General features: G+C 44.8%; 1 protein-coding gene across 2 annotated transcripts; it reads left to right on the forward strand.

Moving 5' to 3' along the window:
* Nucleotides 1-982: 982 nt before the first annotated feature.
* On the forward strand, nucleotides 983-25926 carry LOC147627287 (uncharacterized). Of its 2 annotated transcripts, none has more exons than XM_086815917.1 (4): nucleotides 983-1116; nucleotides 1280-1397; nucleotides 23815-23967; nucleotides 25366-25926. In XM_086815917.1, the coding sequence occupies exons 1-4, from the start codon at nucleotides 1109-1111 to the stop codon at nucleotides 25567-25569; spliced, it is 483 nt and encodes a 160-aa protein (XP_086672043.1). In that variant the 5' UTR covers nucleotides 983-1108; the 3' UTR covers nucleotides 25570-25926. The 2 variants fall into 2 exon arrangements, with proteins under 2 accessions (XP_086672043.1, XP_086672044.1); XM_086815918.1 differs by having other exon boundaries at nucleotides 1028-1162.

Raw genomic sequence — 25926 nt, forward strand, 5'->3', positions numbered from 1 at the left:
GACTAGGTGTCACAGGAGCAAAAATCGATGTGTCCCTACAAAAGACCGATGAGTTGAACATAGATGCCAATAAGTGTTGGTCAAATCCACCAATGGAGGCCGCTTTGAAGCCATAGCACACCCCTAATAGACACAAAGCAAGCACTCGATCAGTTACATAGTTTACACAGGAAGCACCTGAGCAATACCATGTTACAGAGAACACATATGACTCCTAATATAGCAGACCGCTTTATATAACACACATAAGAACGAAACGAGAAGAAGAATGAAACCAACAAAATTGAAAAAAAGAGGAGGCCATAAATTACATGTTTGAGTCGAACCAATCAGGGGAGAGGAGGCCATAGCCCATAGCCATGCACGATGTGCTGCAAGGAGAAGAAGACGATAGCCCATAGCCGACAACCATGCACGAGTTGGTGAGTATCTGTATGGGAGAGAGCGCATAAATTCAAAAAAAGCTATTGTAGAAGGTGATGAATTTGTGCCTCTCTCTCCAGAAATCTGCAAGTATGTTGGCTTGACAGAAGAAGAAGCCTGTTTTGTGTAGTGTAAAGCTTTTCTTTGGAGCCTTGTTGGTTTGATAGAGGAGAAAGCCTGTTTGGCTTTGTTAGATATTTTATTCCCACCTCTATGTAATTACAGCGCTTTGTTCTTCGATGTTTTGCAATGAAACATGTACACTTTTTAGAATTTCAACACTTATGTTCTTATTTATTTTATTTTTATTCGACCCGAAATTTAAACTAACTTTTTTGGGTTAAGAAAATCGATGTACTACGACTTGAATTTATAACATATCGACATTGTTAATTTTTTTTGATTAAAAATAATTCAAACAATGATTATATTCTTTAGATTAAACTTCTTTAGAAGCGTTAAAAAAAACTTCTTTAATGTTTCAATACCTTAAAGAAGCGTTAAAAAAAATAAATTAATAGCATAGAGTGAATATACATGAACAGAATTTATATATATTCATGTATATTTTCTTGTGCTTCACGTTATTCCTACACTTCTTTTTCTTGTGCTTCGCCACGTTACAATCTCACAAGACATCCCTGCTACTTAGATTCACGAATTTGAGGAGGGAGCGCGAGCAGCCATGAAAGTGTGAGTCTGCGCTCACTCTGCGAAAACGAAGTTTATCTGAAGCTGGGTCTGACCATGCAGTTTCTCTTGCTTTTTGATGTGCTTACATTTTTATTTTATTTTTTTGGGAGTCCTTCCCCCTCTTTCTTTTCCCCCTTATCAGGATGATTTTGAATGGTGACAGGAAGGAAGCTAATGCAGGGCTTTTATGCAATTTCGAGGTCATGGACCTACTGCGCTCCCGCGGGGCCAATCTTGAGGATCTTGCATCATTCGGGTCCGTTACACCCTCTGAATGCAAGGTAAATATATTTTCCTATGGATTTTGTTTTTTTTAGGTGAGCTGCAATTCAGTTAGAATTTTAACGTAATTTCAAGACATGTAAGGGTTTTGGGGGTGTGATTTCCTTATGGTTTCTCTCTCTCTCTCTCTCACACACACACACACATACGCAACAATACATACATATACACATACATCTCTGCAAAAAATAAAGGAAGAACGAAAGAAAGCTATATTAATGTCTACAAAAGACCCCAAGGGTCTATGAGACCATAAGTAATACAATGGTACCATGGATATTGAGCCATGGAAGAATTGAAAAGGAAATGAAGAATGGGAAAAACATCAATGTATGTATATGTCCAGATAGTAGATTATTACCCTATGATCCCTCCTGAACTAGTACCAATCTTAGGGCAGAAAGAGGGTTAGGCCTCTCGGTAGAGAACCTCTTGGATCTTTCTTTGTATAGTGGGGGTTTTTCTGCCATTGTAGAGTAGCACGTGAAGGATGTGCGGAAGGTCTTTCTTTGTATAGTGGGGGTTTTTCTGCCATTGCAGAGTAGCACGTGAAGGATGTGCGGAAGGTCTTGCAACTTTTGCGAGACAACGAACTCTACATTAATGCAAAGAAGAGCATATTTGGAGTTTAAGAAGTCGAGTACCTGGGCTATGTGATCGGTTTAGATGGCATTCGCCTTGATCTTGAAAAGATAAAGGCAATCCTCGATTGGGACGTTCCAAAGATAGCCCAAAAGATACGTTCCTTCGTGGGCTTGTGCCAAGCATATAGCTCGTATATGGATCGGTTTTCTAACCTTGTAGCACCTTTGACAGATTTGCTCAAGGACGTGAAGACTTGAAGATAGAAAATTTTAGTTACATGTAAGGCTTTAAAGGCGTTCTTTGCTTTGCAAAAGGCAACTTCCGAAGCACCATTTCTTAAGCTTGCATCATGGGATGACCCTTTAAGGTAATCATCGATGCTAGTAATCTTGCCATAGGAGCAGTTTTGCAATAGGAAGGCAGACCAGTGGCATATTACAGCAGGAAGTTAAATAATGCATAAAAAATCATTCTGTATACGACAAAGAGTTGCTAGGAGTTATCACATCCTTGAAGTAGTGGAAACGTTTTCTTTATGGAACGGAATTTACTTTGAAGATAGATCACCAGGCCTTGAAGTGGTTGCAAACTATGTCAAGTGCCCAGGAGAGATAGACAACACCGGTGGGGTCAGTTGTTCCAACAGTTTGAAGGAATGATTGAGTATGTACCGGGTAAGAACAACCTTGTAGCAGACGCTCTGAGTCGCAAAGGTAGTATTCAGGTAGTCCAGGAGTCCACTATATTTCTAGGAGTCCATTGTGTTAGAGATACAGGGAAAAGATTTAGACAATATGAAGACACAGTATGTAGATTGTCCAAAATTTGGAACTCCTTAAAGTATGGCCCTTTATTCAGAACCGCGTCATTGCACCATTCAGGATGGTTGGCTCTTTTACAAGGATCGACTATGTGTTCTCAGGGAGAAAAGACCGGCACTCCTCCATGATGTCCATGACTCACTTCTTGGTGGTCATCGGTGGGATCAACAATACCTTGGAGAAGTTAGAAAGATTGTTTTATTGGCCGAAGATGCTTAGGGATATGTACAACTATGTTTCTCAGTGTCCTATATGTCAAATAGTGAAAGCACCTCATACCAAATAGGCAGGGTTGCTTCAGCCGCGTTCCTGAGGGTCCATTTCACGACATTTTGATGGATTTTGTTGGATCCCTTCCCGCATCTATTGGATCTCGGAATACTCAGTGTATGATGATAGTTGATAGGTTCAATAAATTTTGTATGCTTATACCATGCAAACAAATGGCCACAATAGAAGATATAGCCTGGCTCTTTCTCTGACATTGGTATCCTGTTTGTGGTTTGCCACGGCCCATTACTTCAGTTCGGGACCCAAAGTTTACATCTCACTTCTGGCAAGCTCTGTTCGACAACTTTGGTACCAAATTGCAATTGCCTAGTGCATTCTATCATGTACACAGTATGTATCTACCGTGTGCTACACGCACGCAAGACTAGCTTCGAGGTTTGGGGAAGCTTGGAGCTAGGCAGGCTGATTGGCGAGCTGAGTTAGGGATAGACTAATGGGCGGGCACCCAAGTATGGACGGGCGGGCGCCCAAGTGTGGACGCCCGATGACCGGCCAAGAGCCTATAAAAGGGTGGCCAAGGTTAGTCATTAGGATATAGAGAGTCTCGCGAGTTTGTGAGAGCTCTATGGTCTGGAGCCTGGATCTAGTGGAGACGTGCACCTGCTTTATGCAGCGGAGGCCGGCAGCAGTCTCGAGGCCCGCGAGGGTAGCTTCGTGGCGGTATGGGACGTCACGAGGTAGAGGCTGGTCGGTACGTCAACCTAGTTAGCTCAGCTCGTGGCTGGGTGGGGATAGCCAAGACTGTGGGCTTGCCCACGGCTGTCATGGTTGGGAGGTGAGTCAGGCCTGCACCCCCTTCTTGTTTGTTTGTTTGTTTGCAGGTTTTGAGTCTCGAACACAGGAGCGTTCTACGAGGAGATCCTTGGGGTTTGACAGTGGTATCAGAGCATGCCTCGTGAACGAGCAAGTCGGTAGGTAGAGAAGATGAGGTCGAAGAAAGGTATGTGTTCAAGAAGCTTGCTGTTTTGTTATACATGCTGCTGATTTTTCAGAAAGTATGTGCTTTTTCCGTCAAAGAAACCTAGGATGATGGAGATGGTGGTGTGGAGGGAAAGGGTTGATTGCTTTGCAAGAAGTAGCTTGAAGATGCTTGTGCAGTAGTATGCTTGAGTCGGGTGAGAAAAACAGAAAAAGCACGTAGCTTTTTGTTGAACGCGAGAGAGAATGAGAGAAGAGAGATGCGATTGTTTTGGAGCTGCTGGTCGTGAAGTGTTGCAAGCGGGCAGACATGCGGGTAGGAGGCTATGCAGTCGGCCAGGCCTACGTAGGCCGGCGCTCAGGCCTACGAAGGCAGGCGCATTGGCCAGGCAAGCAGGCACCCAGTCTACGTTGGCAGTCGGCCATAGGCGGCCAGGCCTACGTTGGCAGGCGGCCAAGCCTAGGCGGGGTCGGCGCAGGCTCCCGCGTACAACCAAGTACACCCGCACGCAACGAAGCTGGCGACACACTCAGACAGCGGCGGCGTTATTTTCGAGGGGCGAGAAAAAAACAACGAAAGCATCTGCCCGATTCGACGCTTTTGTTTTTTTTGGTTTTTATTAAACTTTTTTTTTACAAAAGTTTAAAGGTCTCTATGGTTCAACAAGTTTTTATTTATTTATAAGAAAACAGAACTTATATATATATATATATATATATATATATATATATATATATATATATATATATATATAACAAAACACAAAAGCAAAAGCTCAAGTAGCTTTTGGGACAGGCTATATAAACCCCTTAAGTGGGCTTCTTGCCACACATCTCTCAAGTTTTCAAGCTCTCAAGTTCACTCGCATTTTTTTTTTGTGCAAGACCGAATTTTCTCTCCGCTCGCCCTCTTCAAGATGTCGACCCAAGAATCGGAGTTGGAGCCCCTTGTTGAACGCGAAGGCTTGCTAGCTATGGAAGATACCGTTGCCAATCTTTTTGACAATTATGTGTCAAAATCAGATTTCCACGAGTTCAAAGTAGGTCTTGAAGCTTCTTCGTCTAAACGTCAAACACAAATCGCAGCCCAGATGCAAGCTTTGCAAAACTCCATCACTCTCTTGACCACTACTCACTCTACTCTATCGGGTATGGATACCTTGGCCTCTGCTTTAGGCCCCAATATTACTCCGGAACAGTTCGGGGGCGAGCATAAACAGCGTACCAAGGAGATCGTGGACACTTGGCTACATAAGTGGTAAGTTCACTTTCAGTTTCATCCATATGATGATGGAAAAAAGATACAGTTAGCAGCAGGTTTCCTCTCAGGCAAAGCTTTGCTTTGGTGGAAGGAACTCGACCCTAAGCCAACGACTTGGGCACAATTCGAAGACGTCTTCAAGAAGGAATTCCTCAAGAAAGAGGATGATTATGATGTTGTTGCCCGGTTTACAGCTTTGACCATGACCTCGCAGCACCTCACTTATGAGGTCTACCTCCAGAAGTTTAGGGACTTGCAGATGAAAGCTACAAAGATGGATCCCATTACTCTTTTGGGGTTCTTCGTAGCTGGTTTACCAGACTCATATCGTTTACAGGTTAAAAATAACAAATGCAAAACATTGGACGAAGCCATTCATTCAGCTCGTATCTATGATAATACAATGGTTTCTTCCAAGTCTAAACCCGTTACCGAGCAGGGGAACAAGCATAAAAGAAAGTTCTCCGCACCTATGGCTAACACGATTGAAGACAAGTCTTCGGACCAACCTTCGAAGAATTCAAATTCGACTCCAGCGAAGAAGAAACCACTCCTCATGGCTTTAAAGCTCAAGAAGGAGGGACGTTGTTTTATCTGCGAAGAAAAAGGACACATACGTAACGAGTACCCAAAGCAAAAGGGTGCAAAGACCAACGCAGGACCCAAGCCAAAGGCAGCTAACCAGTTGTCTTTGACAGGTATGTCAATTACTGTACTTTCTCGCCCTAGTACTTGTTCTGATTGTCTGTTCAACTCTAAAGTATTTGGCTTGCATGATCTTCTCCGCGTTTATGGAGAAGTGAATGGCCATAAGATTCACATTCTTCTAGACCCTGGCAGCTCACACAACTTTGTTAACTACAAACTTGTACAGAAATTGAGTCTTGATACGACACCCAGTGATCATACCTATGAGGTACGCCTACCTGTAGGTCGGCAAGTATGGGATCGAAAGGTGGAGATGCTTCCAATCCAGTTTCAGGACTACAAAGATACTCTATGTTATGCACCTAAAAAATGTAGACTTGTTATTAGGGATTGAGTGGTTTAAGACTCTTCAAGTCCAGATAGATTAGTCTAGTCATATTTTTTCTTTTCAGTATAGGGATATCCAATATAGTATTTTAGGTGATTGTATTCATCCCTCTCAGGGGCCTCTTGTAAATACAGCTGATTTTGGAAATATAATGGATTCTTCTCTTGCAAATCCCAGGTAATAAATGGAAAAGTATTTCCATGGATTTTATTACCGGATTGCCAAGAACACATCAAGGCCATGATTCTATCTGGGTTGTGGTAGATCGCTTGACAAAAATGGCTAGATTTTTACCGACCCGGAAGACTATTATAGCTACGCAATTAGCACGGCAGTTTATCGAGCAATTGTTTAGACTATACGAGTTACCGCAGGACATAGTCAGTGATAGGGACTCAAGTTTACGAGTGATTTTTAGAAACTTGTTTTTGAGAAGTTGGAAACAACTTTGAATTTGAGTTCCTCTGATCATCCTCAATCTGATGGCCAGACTGAAAGAGTGAATCAGATTTTGGAGGATATGCTTCGAGCATATGTATCCAAAAGACAGAGTTCATGGGAGGATTATCTTCCTATGTTAGAATTTGCATATAACAGTACTAAAAGCATACGAGTACAGGTTTTAGTCCTTTCATGCTTATGTATGGTTTTTAAGCTCGATCACCTGTTACAGTAGGATTCTCAGGACTTCAGCATGATGCAGCACGTAATTTTTTGCAAGATATGCAGGAAATGTTACAAGTTGTGAAGGAATCTATTAGAAGTGCTCAAGACCGAGACAGATTTTATTCTAATAGACATCGTTCACCCAGAGAGTTCTCTGAAGGAACGATGGTGTATTTCGAGTTCCGAAAGATTCCGAGACTTTACAGACAGGTCGATCTCCGAAATTATCCCCTAGATACTGTGGATCATTTCGTATTACACGCCGGATTGGTTCAGTTGCATATGAATTGGATTTGCCTTCTTATGTGAAAGTTCATCCTGCATTTCATGTCAGTAGACTTAAGGAAGTACTGGGTGGAACAGACCAGTTAATTACTCCTCAAGAAATCATAGATGTCGAGGACATGACATTTGTTCCACACGAACCTGAAAAGATTCTTGGATTTCGTGAAAGAAGATTGCGTAATACGCTTATCACGGAATACAAGATCAAGTGGAAGGATCGTGTTGAGAAGGACGCTACATGGGAGACATTAACTACTCTTCAAAGAGATTACCCTGGCTTTTTAGTGAGCTCTTAGAGGAAGGGGAGTATGTCATGTGCACAGTGTGTATCTACCATGTGCCACACGCACGCAAGACTAGCTTCGAGGTTTGGGGAAGCTTGGAGCTAGGCAGGCTGATTGGCGAGCTGAGTTAGAGATAGACTAACGGGCGGGAACCCAAGTATGGACGGGCGGGCGCCCAAGTGTGGACGCCCGATGACCGGCCAAGAGCCCATAAAAGGGTGGCCAAGGTTAGTCATTAGGATATAGAGAGTCGCGAGTTTGTGAGAGCTCTATGGTCTGGAGCTTGGATCTAGTGCAGACTTGCACCTGATGGGGAGAAAACAGAATTAGGGTTAGGTTATGTGGGAGACATACACAGAGAAGCAAGGGAGAGAGAGAGAGATGTGGGGATAAGTCAACTCATGAGGCATGAGTGTGTGACTCTCCTATCACACATGTATATTGCACTAGTACACATAGTGCACTTAGTACATTAAAAGTACTAAGTGTACTATGTACTATAACTTATGGGCTTGTACACACTATAAGGGTGGGCATAACGCCTTTACCCCAACAACCTCCCACTTAAAGGCAAAGTGCCCTTAAGTAAAGGAAAAGAAAAAATCAGCATGTACATCATAATATACAAGGCCATATCAAGGCTGAAAATGGCCTCATCCAATGCCCATCAAGTGTCTGCAATGAGCAAACCGCTCCGGAGGCAAACTCTTCGTCAACAGATCAGCCGGGTTGTCATCCGTATGAATCTTAACAAGCTGAATTTGCTTGTTCTCTATCACCTCTCTGATGAAGTGATACTTCACATCCACATGCTTCGTCTTTGCATGAAAGACAGGGTTCTTTGCCAACTGGATGGCACTCTGACTGTCACAATGCAACAATGGAATATCCCCTGTATAGCCCAAATCAACCACTAACCGAGATAGCCATAATGCCTCCTTGCAAGCCTCTGTGGCTGCAATATACTCGGCCTCTGTAGTAGATAAGGCAGTGCACTTCAGCATCCTGGATATCCATGACACAGCACCTCCTGTGAATGTAAATACATAACCGGTAGTAGACTTCCGGTTATCTGGATGACCGGCATAATCCGAATCCGTGTAACCATGCACTAATGCATCCTGTTTGCCAAAGCAAATGCACAAATCCTGTGTGCCCTTCAGGTATCTCATGACACCTTTCACTGCTTCCCAATGCTTCTTTGCCAGGGTTGGCCATGTATCTAGAAACCACTCCCACTGCAAATGCAATGTCCGGCCTAGTAGCAACCATGGCATACATGAGACTGCCACAAGCTGAAGCATACGGAATCTTGGCCATATCAGCCCTGTCTCTATCTGACTGTGGGCTGTCCATAGCACTGAGTTTCACATATGGAGGCAAAGGAGTACTAGTCTTCTTCCCCCCGTCCATATTGAACCTCTGCAAGACTTTGCCAATGTATTCCTTCTGAGACAAATACAACACATGCTGATTTCTGTCCCGAAGTATCCGCATACCCAAGATGTGATTTGCATCACCCAAATCCTTCATATCAAAGGTTTGATGCAGCCTCTGCTTCAAGGTATCCATCTCCTTACGAGATTTCCCGGCAATCAACATATCATCAACATACAAGATGAGGATCAATAGACTGCCATCCAAAGCTTTCTTGGTGTACAAGCAGTGATCTATGTCACTTCTCCTAAATTTCTGGGATTTCATGAATGTATCAAATTTATGATACCATTCCCTTGGTGCCTGTTTGAGCCCATAAAGACTCTTTTTCAGCTTGCATACAAGCTTCTCCTTTCCACTTACTGCATAACCCTCTGGCTGCTGCATATATATCTCCTCATGGAGATCACCGTGAAGAAAAGCAGTCTTCACATCCATCTGAATCAAGTCCAGATCATCATGTGCAACCAAAGCTAACACAGCTCTAAGTGTGGTCATTTTGACCACTGGAGAGAAGATCTCCTCAAAGTCCACACCATATTCCTGCTTGAAGCCCTTAGCCACTAACCTGGCTTTGTATCTTGGCTTTGCATCTGGTGCAACTTTGAGCCTGTATACCCATTTGCATGGCAAAACCTTCTTGCCTGCAGGCAAATGCACCAACTTCCAAGTTCCATTTTTATGCAGAGAATCCATCTCTGACTTCATGGCACGCTCCCATAGAGCCTTGTCTGCCCTCTGTAAAGCCTCCTTATAACATGAGGGCTCCCCACAGTCAGTGAGCATCAAGTAGTCAACCCCTGGATCAAACCTGTCAGGGGCTCTGGAGGGTCTAGTGGACCTCAGTACCCAATGACCATCATTTGCAGGTTGCTGTCCAGCCTGCATATCACCCATTGGTGGCTCTTGTTCCATGCCATAAGGCTGAAAAATCATGCCCGGTATATCCTCTAACTGTGGTATATCCATAGGGATATCTTCTGCCATCTCTGGCTGTCCATTTGGACCATTTTCAGCACCATTTAAGGGCTGGTTTTCCTGCTGTAATGGCTAATTTACAGCCCTTTGTTGTTGTCCATGATGTCCATCATCATCAAAGATGACTCTGCCAGGCTCATGTTGCCTTGCAGGCTCCTTATACATGCATGTTTCATAAAAAATGACATCATTGCTGCGTATGATCTTTCTATTCATGGGATCCCAAAGTCTATACCCCATTTCACCTTTGTCACCATATCCTAGGAATATGCATTTGTGAGACTTAGGATCAAGTTTGGTGCGCATTTCCCTGCGTATGTGCACGTACGCAACGCAACCAAACACTCTCAAGTGCTTGTATGACGGAGGCTTCCCTGTCCATACTTCTTCTGGCACTTTCCCACCAAGCCTCGTGTTAGGTGACCTGTTTATAAGGTGAACGGCTGTCATAACAGCTTCAGCCCAAAAACCATGAGGTAATGCAGCATGTGACAATATAGAACGGACCTTCTCCTGTATGGTCCTGTTCATCCTCTCTGCTGTCCCGTTTTGTGGAGGATCATAAGGAGTAGAGAGCTCCCTCTTGATGCCTTTAGCATCACAAAAGTCCTGAAACTGTTTGGACATATACTCTCCCCCATTGTCGGAACGCAAAGCCTTCAGTGTTTTGCCAGTTTGATTCTCAACAAGAGCAACAAACTTCTCAAACACTGAGAATGTATCACTCTTCAAACGAAGAGGATAGACCCACACCTTGCGTGTGGCATCATCAATAAAAGACACAAAATATTTTGCCCCTCCCAAAGAAAGCTGAGGCATCTCACATACATCTGTATGCACAAGCTCTAACTGAGCATCTTTCTGTCCAAGAGCTTTCTTGTGGGGGCACTGTAGTTGCCTACCATATATACAATGCTCACAAAACTGAAAACTTGAAAACTTTAGAGAAGGCAAGTAACCCAAACGAGACAATTGCTCCATTCCCTTGACACTCATGTGTCCCAACCGGCTATGCCACATAGAAATTTCCGGCAGCTCGGTTGCATTTACATTAGCATGGTGACAAACACCTGCATGCATAAAGTAAAGAGTGTCCACCTTAGAGCCTCTGGCAACAACCAGTGAGCCCTTACTAATTTTCCACTTTCCACTACCAAATGTGGTAACATAATCAGCATCATCAAGCTGTCCAGTAGAAAGCAGATTCTTCTTGATCTCAGGCACATGCCTGACATCATGGAGCATAAGCTGTGAGCCATCTGAAAATACAAGCCTCACATCACCTCTGCCAAGAATCTTGCATGCATGGTTATCACCCAAATAAACCACTCCTTCATTGCCAGCAGTATACCTGACAAACAAGTCTCTGCAACCTGTGACATGAAAGGAGGCACCTGAATCAATGATCCATGAGTGCATACCATGACCACCTGTAAGAAGTGAATGGGCATCAAGTGAAGACGTAAATAGGACCTCATCCTCACTGCCACCTGCATGTGACACATTGATTTCTTCAATCTTGACTCCACTTTTGCCCTTTGGCTTTACATCTTTGGCTTCATCTTTCTCTTTGTCTTTGCCTTTTTCCTTTTCCTTTTGATCATTTTTCCATTTGTAGCATTGCTTTTTAATGTGTCCCTTCTTGCCACAATAATGGCATTCCAAATCCTTTTTGGAGCGAGACTTGCTCCTTCCCCGTTCTTGGCTTTTCCCCCTTTGCTGGGATCTCCCACGTGCATTCATTGCATTGGACTTTCCAACAGAGTTGTTTTTCCTGTTCATCTCTTCTTGAAGAAGAGCACCCTCAACATCTGCATATGAGAGCATAGCATGCGAATTGCTAGTGGCTGTCCTGAATGTGTCCCAACTCTCTGGCAAAGTGCATAACAGAAAAGTGGCTTTGAACTCATCGTCCATTGCCAACTTTTGATTAATGACCTGGCTGACAATACCATTAAACTCATTTAGATGGGCTGTCATAGATGCCCCTTCCTTCATCTGAAGACCTATGAGTTTCTTCAACCAATACACTTTGCTTGAGGCACTTTGTTGGGCATACAAGTCCTGCAATCTTTGCCACATTCCCCAAGCTGTCTTCTCTTCACGAATGCTGAAAAGTAATGAGTCTGACACAGACAACATGATAGTAGATCTTGCCAGCTCATCCATATCTTCCCACTCTTCAGCAGTAAGAGAAGCGGGCATCACACCCCTTTCTTTGATAGGCTTGTGCTGCTGTTTCTGGAGCAACACATTGTAGCACTGGGTTTGCCAAATATCATAATTATGCGAGCCTTCAAGCTTCTTGATGTGAAGCAATGAAGAGCTCTCACCTGTGGTTGCCATAGCAATATGCAACCTTTAATGCCTGACTCCCTGCAAATGTGCAAACGCTGCACCAAAAGCACACAAAGTGCTCACAATTATTCTCCCAAGCTTTATCTCCCACTGCGGAAGCAAGAATGCAACTTTTCTCCCACTTTATGTGATGAAAACACCAAAATCTGGTTGCTGCAGATTTTGGACAGCACCTTAAATGTGCTCTTTTGCCCTTCCAAAGTACTGTACAGCAGTACTAAGCGCTCACCAATGATGTACCAAACCTGTACCGGCAAGTTCAGCAGCTGAAATTGAATCTCTTGGTCACTCAAAACAGTGTACAGCCATGCCAAAACATGCACAAAGCTGTGCCAAATCTGCACCAGCAGGTACAGTAGCAATAAATGCTCTCCTGGTTGTCCAAATGAGTGAAAATCAGACTTTTACAGTCCTGAACACTGCATACAACAGTCCCGAACAGAAATTGGGCAAAAGCCCCTTGACTGCAAGCTGATTTTTGAGGATTCAAGGCATAAATGTCTTGCCTGCTGCTTTGCCAAGCTCAACAAGCATGAAAACTTGAAAAGCCCCTTGATTTAAGATCAATTTCTGATCATACATGGTACATTGACGCACATGAAGGCATCCAGAGTGTTCACGATGCTTCCCCCTGGCCACATATACATCAAATACATGAAAGCCCCTTGATTTACAGGCACATTGAGTGCTTGTAAGGCATCAACACATTATCCACAGCATCAAATGCGATTGCCTGCATGCAAATCAACCAAATCGGCACAAAAGCCCCTTGATTTGCACTGCAATTTGCTGCAATTTTGCCCAAATGTGCGATTTTTCACATCATACAGCATGTATGAGTGCTTAATTGCACAATTACATCAAAAGCCCCAAATTTCGACATCCAATTTCCTGCAAATTGATCCTGATTGTGACCAATTTCCTGCAAATTTATCCTGATTGTGACCAATGTCACCCAATTTTGCCAATTTTGCTCAAAAATTGAGCAATTGGGCACCTGTATACCTGCTCAATTGTTGATTGTACTTGCTCAATTGCAAATCCCAAAAAAAATTGAGGCAAATACCTTGTAGTTTCTCATTTTTGTTGCAGGAAAGGAGGGCGTCGATTTTGCTGTTGATGCTGCTGCTCGTCAGGCTTCTGTGCAGGTGGACACAAGGGAGTCTTGCCAAGCCTTGTGCAGAAGGCTGTGGCTTCTTTGACAACCGAGTCAGAGGCTTGTTCTGTTGCATTTGCAGAGGCGCCTCTGATTTGGTAACTGTTCTAGTTTCATCATCTGCCGGTTGTGCAGCACTACGATTCAGCAACGGCACGTGAGCCTGTGCGGAGGGGGATGTATGCTACGCTGCCTTCGTTTCGGCTCCAGTTGTGTGGCGCCGTTGACGAGTTACGCTATCGAGTTGGTGACGATGGAAACAAAGACTCTCCTGACGTCGCCCACGTTTACGCTGGCAGCTGTGCGCTTCCGCCTTCGCCGTCGACTTCGCCTTGTGTGGGCTGACCTTCGCCAATGGCTGCTTTCGCCTAGCGCATCTACGCCCAGCGCTTGTTCGCCAACGTTGTCTTCGCTCGCTTTGTGGACCAGCCGATCAAATCGCCACTCCACGTTCACGCTGAAGGGCCAGCGCTGCTTCACCGTATAGAGCTACCACACTCGCCTGCGTGCCTGCACTGCAGAAACTCTGACACGACTGCAGACTTGTGGCTTATGCTACACGTAGATTGCTGCCTGTTGCGCTGCCTTGCTGCGCCTGACTCCTTGCTACCATCAAGGAGAAGAGGAAGGGAGGGATCACTAAGGGCTCTGATACCAGTTGATGGGGAGAAAACAGAATTAGGGTTAGGTTATGTGGGAGACATACACAGAGAAGCAAGGGAGAGAGAGAGAGATGTGGGGATAAGTCAACTCATGAGGCATGAGTGTGTGACTCCCCTATCACACATGTATATTGCACTAGTACACATAGTGCACTTAGTACATTAAAAGTACTAAGTGTACTATGTACTATAACTTATGGGCTTGTACACACTATAAGGGTGGGCATAACGCCTTTACCCCAACAGCACCTGCTTTATGCAACCGAGGCCGGCAGCAGTCTCGAGGCCCGCGAGGGTAGCTTCGTGGCGGTATGGGACGTCACGAGGTAGAGGCTGGTCGGTACGTCAACCTAGTTAGCTCAGCTCGTGGCTCGGTGGGGACAGCCAAGACTGTGGGCTTGCCCACGGCTGTTATGGTTCGGAGGTGAGTCAGGCCTGCACCCCCTTCTTGTTTGTTTGTTTGTTTGCAGGTTTTGAGTCTCGAACAGGAGCGTTCTACGAGGAGATCCTTGGGGTTTGACAATTCCATCCTTAGAGCGATGGCCAAATCGAGATTTACAATCAGTTGGCTTTCGACGTGCTTAAAGCGTACTACCATGATCAAATTGATAGCCCTTTCAGTGAAAAGGACTATTATTCCGCACATTCGTTCTTGCAAGACATCGAAGCTTGCATAGGACACATTGGCAGCAATGTCTCAGGTACGCTGAAACCGGCCTCTGATAGAAGACCAGAGTGCGGTAGATCAGCAATCACCCGTCCACTTGTAGTCTAGATGTGAAAAGAACACAGATTGGAGCTAGAGTGCCCAAATCTGAAAACACAGCGACACCTGTTGGCCCCAAAGCTTGGCGCCCCTTGCGGTATTTCTTTATTCAATTATAATAAAATGAATGGCTGAGTACAACACAAAGATCAGCCAAGAGTTTACACCTGTATATCCAATCTGACGGCCCACAAATCCTTCTTAGCACAGAGGATCTATGCACACAGATCTGTGTCTCTAAATAACACACTGTGCCACCCTCTGATCAGCCAAGATCACTAAGCAGGCCAGCCATGGGCATACATCTGGCATAACTCAAGTGCATGATACATCATCTCAGCTCAAACATACATGTGCTGTCCAAACTCTGTCTCAACCCTTGTCAGTCTTCCATACCCCTCCTCTCACAAGGGGCCAGATAACTCATATCTGCACAACAGACATCAAGCAGTAGAAAGAGATAGATGAACAGAAACAAGGCTTACCAAGTTCAGCTCGTGAAACAGTACCGGAGGAAGCAACAGCACCAATTTGTACTTGCAGGCACTTGTATCCACAACCCTGCTTCACACATGTGCTTGTACCTGCCTGTATCCTCCTCCTGATGTTCACTCTTATGCTGTCCTTGAAAATACAGATCTGAAAATCAGCACTGTACCCGTCTGTACCACCTCGGGATACGTGCCAGGAGTTGTACTTGCACAAACAGCCTGCTGTCCACTCTTGTACCTGCCTGAATCTGAGTACACAGTTCTGTCCAGCACCTGTTTACGTCGCCTGCAGCAGTTGTACTTGCTGTACCTGACTGTCCGTACACTGTACGGCAGCCGTACAGTACTGTACTGCTGTTGTACCTGCTGGTACAGCCTGACCAGACCCTGTGTGCAGCAGAACTCCTTGCAGCAGCTCCTATGCGCAGCCAGCACAACAGAAGAGAAAGAGGGTATTTGCAGCAGATCTGGCCGTACAGTGCTGTATGGCTGGTTTGCACTCAGAAACAGCAACAGCAGCACGGCTTCTCCAACGATCCTTCTCTTCTTCTTTTCCACGCTTGAGAACATGCGCATGAGAAACTCCACGATTCCCTCTTTTCCAAAAGCTAGAGAGAGAGAGAGGAGAGAGAGATACACTTACTCCAAAAGTGGCTCCTCCCCAAAATAATCCCTAGGGCCCCAAACTTTAATAAGTTCCTAGGGCCACTAAGGCCTAGGGGCAAACTTTAATAAACATTAAAGTTTAATGTTTCTAGTTCCCCCCTTCACACCTAGGGATGTCCACACATCTTAAACTCTGTCCAGGCACCTCCCATGTGAATCATAAAATATTCTGACTCTGCAACCACCATGCCCACACTTGTACTGTTCCATTTTCACAGGGCCATGACATACCCCCCTCTTGAAAAATGGCAAGCGTCCTCGATTGCATTCTGGTGATGCATCAAAATATCCAAAGTGAAATATACAATATGGCAAGATCAGCGTCCCAATCTCTCTAAGCCATACACATGTATCAACATTCACTGCAAACCAATGGCATAGTAATAGTCCAAGTTGTATACCACTGTGAACCATACATATCCACAAAAATCTCCATGTGACTAGTACACATATATCATAGAAGTCCCATAAACAGATGTACTGTCAGCCTCAGTACCTTCGGGTGAGATAAAAACTGCACCAAGCGACCTCTAGATGTCATCTGAGCCTGTCTGTATATCAAGGGAGTGGAGGTGCTACCCCCCTCTTGAGCATCAGGTAATGCTCCAGACCCATGCTCTGCTGAACCTGAATGAGCCACAATAAGAGTCGGCTCTAACTCAAAGGCATCGAGATAAAGCTGCAAAACTTGAGGTGAATCTGTTAAGTCACCTTCCTCCATCCACTTCGCATCCATCGGTGAATAGTTCTTGAACTTCACAAGATAGCGACGGGAAACTTTACCTCGTACCTTCCTTTCTTTATGTGCCAGTATCTGCTCGGGAATCAGAACCTCATCAAGTTCCTCAACTTCCGGCTAAGCCTCATCTGATACATCCTCAGGCACATCCCCACGGAAAGGTCTAAGAAGACTCACGTGAAAAGCATTGTGAATCCTCCAGTGATCTGGTAACTTCAAACGATAGGTTACCTCACTAATCTTTTCCAAAACCTGAAAAGGCCCATAATATCGCATACTCAACTTAGGGAATAAGCGCTCTTTACCCTTCATCTTCTTGAGTCTAGCCTTTTCAAAGCACAAAAGAACCCAATCACCCAATGCAAACTGTAAATCACGTCTGTGACGGTCTGTGGCTTTCTTTTGCTTCTGCTGAGTTTTCTGGAGGGCCAACTTAACTCTCCGATAAGCTTCATCCAAGCTCTCCACATACTGATTAGCCTCAAAGATCTTATCCTTTGTATGCAAAATGGGTGGTACCTTCTTCCCTCCTTCTACAATCTCAAAAGGCGCCTTGCCTGTCGAGCTATGTACAGTGTTGTTATATGCAAACTCCACCAAAGGAAGATATTTTTCCCATTGTTGCTTGTGCTCTGACACATAACACTTGAGAAGATCCAACACTGTAGAGTTAGCCTCTTCTGACTGACCATCTGTCTGTGGATGAAATGACGATGAAAACTTGAGAGTTGTACCCATGTTGTCAAACAATCCTCTCCAAAACAAACTCGTCATCCGTGGATCACGGTCACTAATGATAGACGTAGGCAAGCCATGATACTTGAAGATGTTCGCCATGAACAACTTCACCATATGATCCACTTTAGTTGTCTTCCGCACGGGAATGAAATGAGCCTGCTTACTGAACCTGCATATGATAGTCCAGATGCCATCATTTCCCGTTTGTGTCCGTGGAAGATCAAATACAAAATCCATGGCAATGCTCTCCCAAGGTCTATCCGGAATAGGTAAAGGTTGTAATAACCCTGGTGTCTTCTGACGGTCAAACTTTACCTTCTGACATACGTTTATATAACAAGTACCCATTATCAATGGAAAAAAATTACCAATGATCTTTTTCACTTATTGACCCTTCTTTAAGTGATTCCTTTGAACCACTATCTTTTTTAAGTGGCATCCTTTTATCACTAGTAGCTGCAAACCGAAGCTAAGGAGGAGGTTGCTCGGCCAGCTGGGCGGACCGAGGGGGCAAGGATCTTGGTTGAGCTAGCTAGGTGCTGGGTGGCACTACCTGCCAATGGGCCTTGCCTAGACCACACCACATTTCGGTCCTGTGGTGCTTGTTCGCCCCCGCACAATTTTTTTTTGTCGCGACTATCCAACCTTTGCAACCTACCGCCATGACCACCTTCTCCAGTGAACCCTTGTTTCCGACCTTTGCTCTCCTTTTCTTCCTTACCCTGTGACATCCCTTCGCCCCTATGCACGGCCTCTGTTCTAAGCAAGCCTTGCCTCTCCCCTCAGCTTTGACTGTGCTTCACGCTTCTTTTCAGAGGAGAGCATAACCCATCTTTGAGCTCTTCCTAGCAATCTCTCGTGGGCACCATTGGAGAGTATCGTCATTGTGTACATGAGTTTTCCCACCATCTATTTTTAAACCTACTCTGCAACACTTTTACTTCACACCTTCTTGCTGTCTGCTCACCACCTACTTATCCCTTTGCCCTGTAGCACATCCTCTGAAAAGCTTGCACCACTATGGTGCTACCAACATCTATAGTTCCTTCACTTGTCCAGAGATTCTCAGGAAGTGGATTCCCCAGTGGCAAACAAAGATGCAATTGCTCCTTATGCAGGAAGGAGTATGGGAGATTGTTTCCTGTGATGAAGATGGTCCTGCAACATCAGGCATGAAATTGAAATTGTGGAAGCAACACAACCAAAGAGCCATCGCTATTATAGGTCTCGGGCTTGCAAACTCATTGGTGCATCATGTTGATTTCAAGTCCACAGCAAAGGAGATCTGGGAAAGCTAGAACTATTTTTGGCAATAAAATTACAAACTCAAAAGTATTTCTTAAGCTTAAATTTTATGATCTCAAGATGAATGATGATAAAGAATTAAGTGACCACCTTGCCAAGTTTTACTCACTAGTCCAACAGCTCACTAGTCTAAAGTGTTATTCGGATGATGATGAGAAAATGGCAATCCTCACAAAGAGTATGCAAGATGTTACTCGGTTTCAACAATCACTTGAAGTCCTGCGTTTAGCTTCAAACGACATTTGAAGACATGGTGGCCTTGCTGATCGAAAAGGAAGATTAAAGAAAGAGAGCCATGGAGCAGCAACCTTGAGTACGATAAGGCTTTTTCAAGACTTCAAAATGGGAAGGTAAATAATAGGAAGCTGAGGTGTAGATATGGCAATCGGCTGGGATATAAAGAAACCATGGAGGAAGAGCAAGAAAAATACCATGCCAATCTTGTTATAGAGGATGAGACAACTGAAGAAAAACCCAGTGATGACATCGGCAAGATTAGCACAGCAACAACTCAAGTCTTCCTCAATGAGGAAGACTATGATTGGGCTTTTTAAGCCCTCTTTCTTTCATGTGTGTTGAATCATGGGTCCTCTACCTGGGTCGTCTCCCTAAACAGATTTGTAATAAATATTCATCATGTGTGTTTGTACCACCTTGTATTATAAAAGGCTTTTTGATATTTCAATAAAACCCTAGATAGGAGCCAGGAGGGTGACAAATGTCAGAATATGCAGCAGAAATGATAACCAAACTTGGGTAGACAAGAGCAAGTAGACTGCAGAAAATAAACAGCACAAGAAACACAGAGAGATAGGTGTGTAAACTCTTCTCTATACACAAGATCCCGAGAAAACTGAATGAATGAGTGGTGGGGGCAAGGGGCCTATATATACACCCCTGGGAGAGCAGTCGGCCAGCATAAAAGGTGCCCACGACTGCTGAAAATGGTCCCTTGACTGCATAAATGCAGTCGGCCAGCGGACAAGTGCCCACGACTGAGAAAGTGCAGTCGACCAGCAGTCCAGTAGCCCACGACTCATCTGTATGCAGTCGGCCAGCACTGGAGTGCTCCTGGTACCCTCTGGCAACCCTTCCCACCCATAGTCACCAGGGAACCGGAACGGGAACGGGACCCCTTGCAATCCGGAACGGGATCCGGAACGACACGTTATCATATTTCAATATCCACCTCATCCCACCATGACCATGCTTCGTTCTTCTTGGCTCTCTTGGTTCCCTTAGGAGGCATTATATGAGAGAGAGAGAGAGAGAGAGAGAGAGAGAGAGAGAGAGAGAGAGAGATTGTACTTGGCTTTGAGAGAGAGATTGTACTTGGCTATGAAAGAGAGAAAGCTGTCTTGGTTCCCTTATGAGAGAGAGAGAGAGAGAGATTGTACAATGTACTTGGCTATGAATAATGAGAGACTCGAGAGAGAGATTGTACTTGGCTATGCACACTGTACTTGCAGCTGCAGTGTGCACTCTGTAGGTTTTTATAAGATCTCAGAGAGGTACGTTTTTTTTAAAACGTAGATATTGACGTTTTTTTTGAACGTTGCAGGGCAGCCTGGCAGGTCTTCTTTCAACGTTTAAAAAAAACGTTGCATAATCTTTTTTTTTTCCCATGTTTTTTTTTAGGGGTCGGCGGTGGCGCTACTTGCAGGTATCCGTTTTTTTTTTAAACTATTAAGGGTGCCCAAAACGTTTTGGGCACCCTTTAAAAAAGGCCCAAACGTTTTGGGCACCCTTTAAAAAAGGCCCAAAATTTGGGCCTTTTTTAAAGGGTGCCCAAAACGTTTTGGGCACCCGTAACCCTTCTATTCAAAAAAAAAGAAAGAAGGATGCGCTATTACGCTGCCGGCGGATTTGTGACGTGGAAAAAAAAAACGTAAGGGGTGCCGCTTTGCGAATCATGGAAAAAAAAATTAAAAAAGCGTTACTCCACGTTCCGCCGTTCCCATGTTCCATTACTCCACGTTCCCCCGTTCCACACCAATGGAACGGCGTTCCCATGTGACTATGTCCCCACCACTAGGAAAAATGGGAAAATAAGGAAAAAATACAGGGAGTGTGAAAAAATGATAAAACACCTTATACAGGGCGGGCACACCCACAATAGAGGCCCTGGTGTATAAATATAGACAAGAGATGACTTCTAACACCCCCTCTCAGCTCCTGGCTGTGAAACCAACCCAAGGGAGCTGGAGTGCCGCCTGAGCGTAGCCTGAGGTAGAGACTTCGTGAAGAGGTCCGCCGCATTGTCCTCCGTCGAACAATAAAGTAGCAAGATGTCACCAGCCAAGATCTTCTCACGTACAAAGTGATACTGTATCTCTATATGCTTGGTCCGGGCCTGGAAAACTGGGTTCCGAGCAATAGCTATACAACTCTGGTTATCGCACTGGATGACTGTAGGCTCCCTCTGTGGAAACCCAATCTCGCCTAGCAGCCTCCGCAGCCATACAACCTCACAAGTAGCACCACAAGCAGCCCGATACTCTGCCTCTGTCGAAGAAAGGGCAATAGTTGGCTGCCTCTTGCTGCTCCAAGAAACTGCTCCTGAGCCGAGGGTAAAACTGTATCCTGAAGTAGATCTCCTCGTGTCTAGATCTCCTCCCCAATGTGAGTCACTCCAACCTTGGAGCTTGACTCCATTCCCTCCTGTGTAAAAGAGTCCCAGATCCTTCGTACTCTGCAGATACCGCATGATCCGCAATCCTGCGTCCCAGTGAGACTTCAATGGCGTCTGCATAAAAGAGCTCAACAGCCCCACGGAGAAGCTCAAGTCCAATCTGGTGTTCAGCAACCAGATCAATGAACCAACCAACTTCCGGTATTGCGAGGCATCAACTGGCTCACAAGGATCTGTAACGGTTAACTTTGTGTTCGGGTCCATCGGCGAAGGAATAGGCTTGCAGTTTTCCATCCCAAAGGCCTCAAGCAACTCATGAACATACCGCTGCTGAGAGACGAAAAACCCCCTCTGGGTCTGCCAGATCTCCAATCCCAAAAAGAAGTGGTGTAAGCCTAAGTTGGTCATCTCAAACTCCTTTGACAAGGCAGTCTTCGTCACTCCAATGTGCTCCACATGACCGCTGGTGAGAATGAGATCATCCACATAAAGGATGATAAGTGTGACCATGCCGCGTTCCCAAAAGAGATACAGGTTCGGATCTGCAACCGATCTCTGAAATCCAATCCGAATAAAGAAGGAATCAATCTTCTGATTCCAAGCCCTGGGAGCCTGCTTAAGACCATACAAAGCCTTACGTAACCTGTAAACCATCCCTTCCGATCCTGGAACAATAAAGCCTGGAGGCTGCTCAACGTACACCTCCTCCTGCAGGTCACCATTAAGGAACGCAGATTTTACATCCATTTGATACACGGGCCACCTCTGAGAAGAAGCAAGGGCAAGAACGGTCCGAATCGTGGACATCCGCGCTGTCGGTGCAAAGGTATCCTCGTAGTCGATGCCTGGCTGCTGAGCATAACCTTTAGCCACAAGTCTGGCTTTGTGTTTGTCCACCGACCCATCAGACGCGTATTTGGTCTTAAAGACCCATTTGACACCAATGAGTGACTGACCGCTTCGACGGCCTCGGTACCAACTCCCAAGTGTTGTTCTTCTCGATGGCATCAAGTTCCACCTGCATGGCTTTCCTCCAAGTATCCTGTGAAAGGGCTTCTTTTACGGAAGTGGGCTCTTTATCCCGCATGATACGAGACATCAAAGCATAGTTCACCTGAAGAAGCTCCGCCGTGTTGCTTTTATCTCGAACTCGATGTGATCTTCGAGGGCCGTCCTCTGTGGTCCACTCGGAGGGTAGCTCCGTAACACCTGACTTCCGAAGGGTGTCTAACAACCACCTAGGTACTCGAACAGATCGTGGAGCCTCCTGTGGTTGCGGGGGCTCAACTCCAGCTGTGGGCTCAACCTCCTGTGATGACTGAGGTGGATCAGCTAGAATAATAGACTGGGAATCATCATCAGACTCCTCTGGATCTCCAAGAAGTGGCGGCTCCTCGACAGTGGATGCTGGAACATGCTCGGTAAAGACCACATCCCGGCTGACAACAATCTCATTCCTTTCTGGATCATACAACCTGTATCCCTTGGAAAGAGAGTTATACCCCACAAATATCAGCTTGCGGGACTTGGAGTCAAGCTTCCCCCTTTGCTTCTTCGGAATATGTATATACGTATCACTCCCAAAGATACGGAAGTGCGAGACATCGGGTTTCCTGCCAAAGTATGCCTCAAATGGAGTCATATGGGGTACTGAAGTCGTCGGAGAGCGGTTGATGGTATGGACAGCCATTGCTACAGCCTCACCCCAAAGTGGACGAGGAAGATCACGATGCTCCAGCATGGTCCTCGCCATTTCCACCAGTCTTGTACTTGCGTTCAACAACTCCATTCTCCGAAGGCGATCCGGTATTGGCCAATTCCCTTTTGATGCCATGATTTGCACAAAACCTGAAAAATACAGTCGAGGAGAATTCACCTCCTTTATCAGCCCTGAGAGTCTTAACCTGATATCCAGACTCTTTCTCCACCATCACGTGCCAATCCTTGAACCGAGCAAAAGCTTGGTCCTTCTGGGAAAGAAAGTAGACCCACGTGAATCTGGTACAATCATCAAGCAGCAGCATGAAATAGAGAGATCCTCCCAAGGATGGTATCTACTGTGGTCCACACAAGTCAGTGTGAATCAACTCCAATGGTTTCGAAGCCCGCCTGGAAGCCTGCTTCGGAAAGGATTCCCTGTGCTGCTTACCACGTAATTGTTTTGTAGAATTGCCGTATGTACATATTATGCATGCTCACATGTATGTAGGTATGGGGGTGGGGTGGAGCTTTTCTTTTTGTGGTGTTTTTTGGAGTGTCAGAAATGTGCTATTTATGTAACAAAGTTGTGATCTCATGAATGTTCTGTTGTTTCCTCTGATGTTTAGAAACTCTGCTGCAGGTATATAACTACCTTTTGCAAACTCCAGCAGGCACCCAAACACGTGATTCCTTGCACAAATTTTTCAAGCAGATAGATCAGTACAGCTTGACGAAAGCGGAGCGTCTTCAAGTGGCAAATCTGAGGCCTTCAACAGCCGTGGAGATCCACTTGGTAAGCTTTGTTGTATATAAAAAAATCCACTAGTTCTCCACCCTCATCAATGAAAGTTAATTTGATGTTATCTTTCTAAAATTTGCACTTAACATAACTCCCATACTTCTATGATTTTTCCTAAAAAATTGTTTCCCTCTCCTTAATACTACGGTGCAGACTCACCTTGATAGAAATGGGCCAGTTGCTAGCTTCTTTTAAGACTTACATTGTTGGTGATATCGTAAACAATGATTGCTGCGGCAGCTCCGCGTTAGTACATGGGGCCAAGCTGTGGTATCTTTGTGTCCCATATTTATTTTACGGTGGGGTCATTCACGGCCAATGTTTGTGAGAAAAGCGCTTCTCCTATTGTAGACTTCTGTTTGCCCCAAGCTGTCTCATGTGCATGTCAAAATGAATAATCTAATCCAAGTTAATTGGGGTCCATAACTTTAAGGTCCCCTTTGTGGTCAATCACCCGGTATCCCAGTTTTGACATCGGACAATCATGTGTGCCTACAGCTTTGTGTGAATTTAGATAGGTAACATGCATTGTTGGAGCGGTGTTTCACACACAGGTCATTTTCAGGATTACGGGGGTTGCCATTTTGCCGGGTGTTATGGGGCCTGTTGAGAGGGCCAGGTGACCTTGGCTGTGGTTTTAGGGCCACCAATGCTGTAGGCAGACCAAGTGATTATCTTCACAACGGTTATCCTCAAAATAATTGATATGCATACATACATAAGAACGTACATACAGACATATGTTCATACATACATGCATACATACATAAAGTACAACAAATGATGAGATCGAGCGGAAGGGAGGGGGTGGTTGCTACTTTTCCCCTTGTTGAATTGAGGCATTCAGGCAATAACTTCTAGCCAGCTCCATAGAAATATATCATGTGCAGAGGAGGGTTGAACACATCAATCTTGTGCGAGGAGAGGGTATTCCCATCAATGCCATAGACCCTTTGGGTCTTTTGAGGATGTTAAATATAACTTTCTTTCTCCCCTTACAATTGAGAAGGGTGCTCTGCAATATTTAAGAGTGTGCCATCATTTTGACCTGGCAATATTGCAATTAAATGCTGTGGGTGCAATGGAGTTGAATCATTGCTTGATAGTTGGTAGTTGGGTGTATGGCTGTTCAGGAGCAGTCACCATTGTCAAACTTATGATTCTTTTTAATTATGGTTGTACAATAAGAGGAAAGGCTTATGTCGCTTTCTTATGATTGAAAAGTTATTTATTTGCCAAAACAGCTCTAACCTAACCAGGCATACCATGGACTGTGTTGCTATGTCATGATTTGTGATGAATTTGTGCGTAATGAAAAAAAAAAACCTTATATATGTGCCACGGATGTTAAAGGTGCTTATTTCTGGTTATCGCTGACATTTTTATCCTCAGATTGTGGAAGATTGTGAGGAAAGGATGTCTGCCGATACTGTGGACCAGTGTCTAGAGACAGTCGATAGCTTGCCAAAACCTCCAGAGAAACCAGAGGAAGAAGAGATGCAAGGAGCGGGTGATGGTGAAGCAGGTGAGGAGCAAAACGGTAATGAAGGGGAAGGGGATAATGATGATGATGATGATGAAGAGACGGCCGAATAGTATTGACAATTTTGTTGGTTTATAAAAGGGTATCGCATGGCTGACTATGAAGAGTTATCACCACACTAACTCTTCTCTCTTTAAAAGTCCCCTTCTGAAAAGTAGCACATGTAAGGTTCCTTTTTTCAAACCCCTTACACTTCATCAAAGGTTTCCTGCTGTGCAAGACTGGCCGCATGGACATAGTGTCACCCTTCAACTTGCCAAGCTTGTCTTATGGGATCACCCTGATGTTCTTCATTAAAATTATCAAGTGCTAGGAAGTACATTAAAAGCATATATTTCTGCTAAAAATTTCAAACATGCTTTCAGATCTATCCTTTTGCAAATTCAGATATACAAAGTAGGGATTTCTTT

This window comes from Cibotium barometz, chromosome 21 (genome assembly GCF_041138505.1).
Source record: "Cibotium barometz isolate CiBa-2024 chromosome 21, ASM4113850v1, whole genome shotgun sequence".
NCBI lineage: Eukaryota > Viridiplantae > Streptophyta > Polypodiopsida > Cyatheales > Cibotiaceae > Cibotium > Cibotium barometz.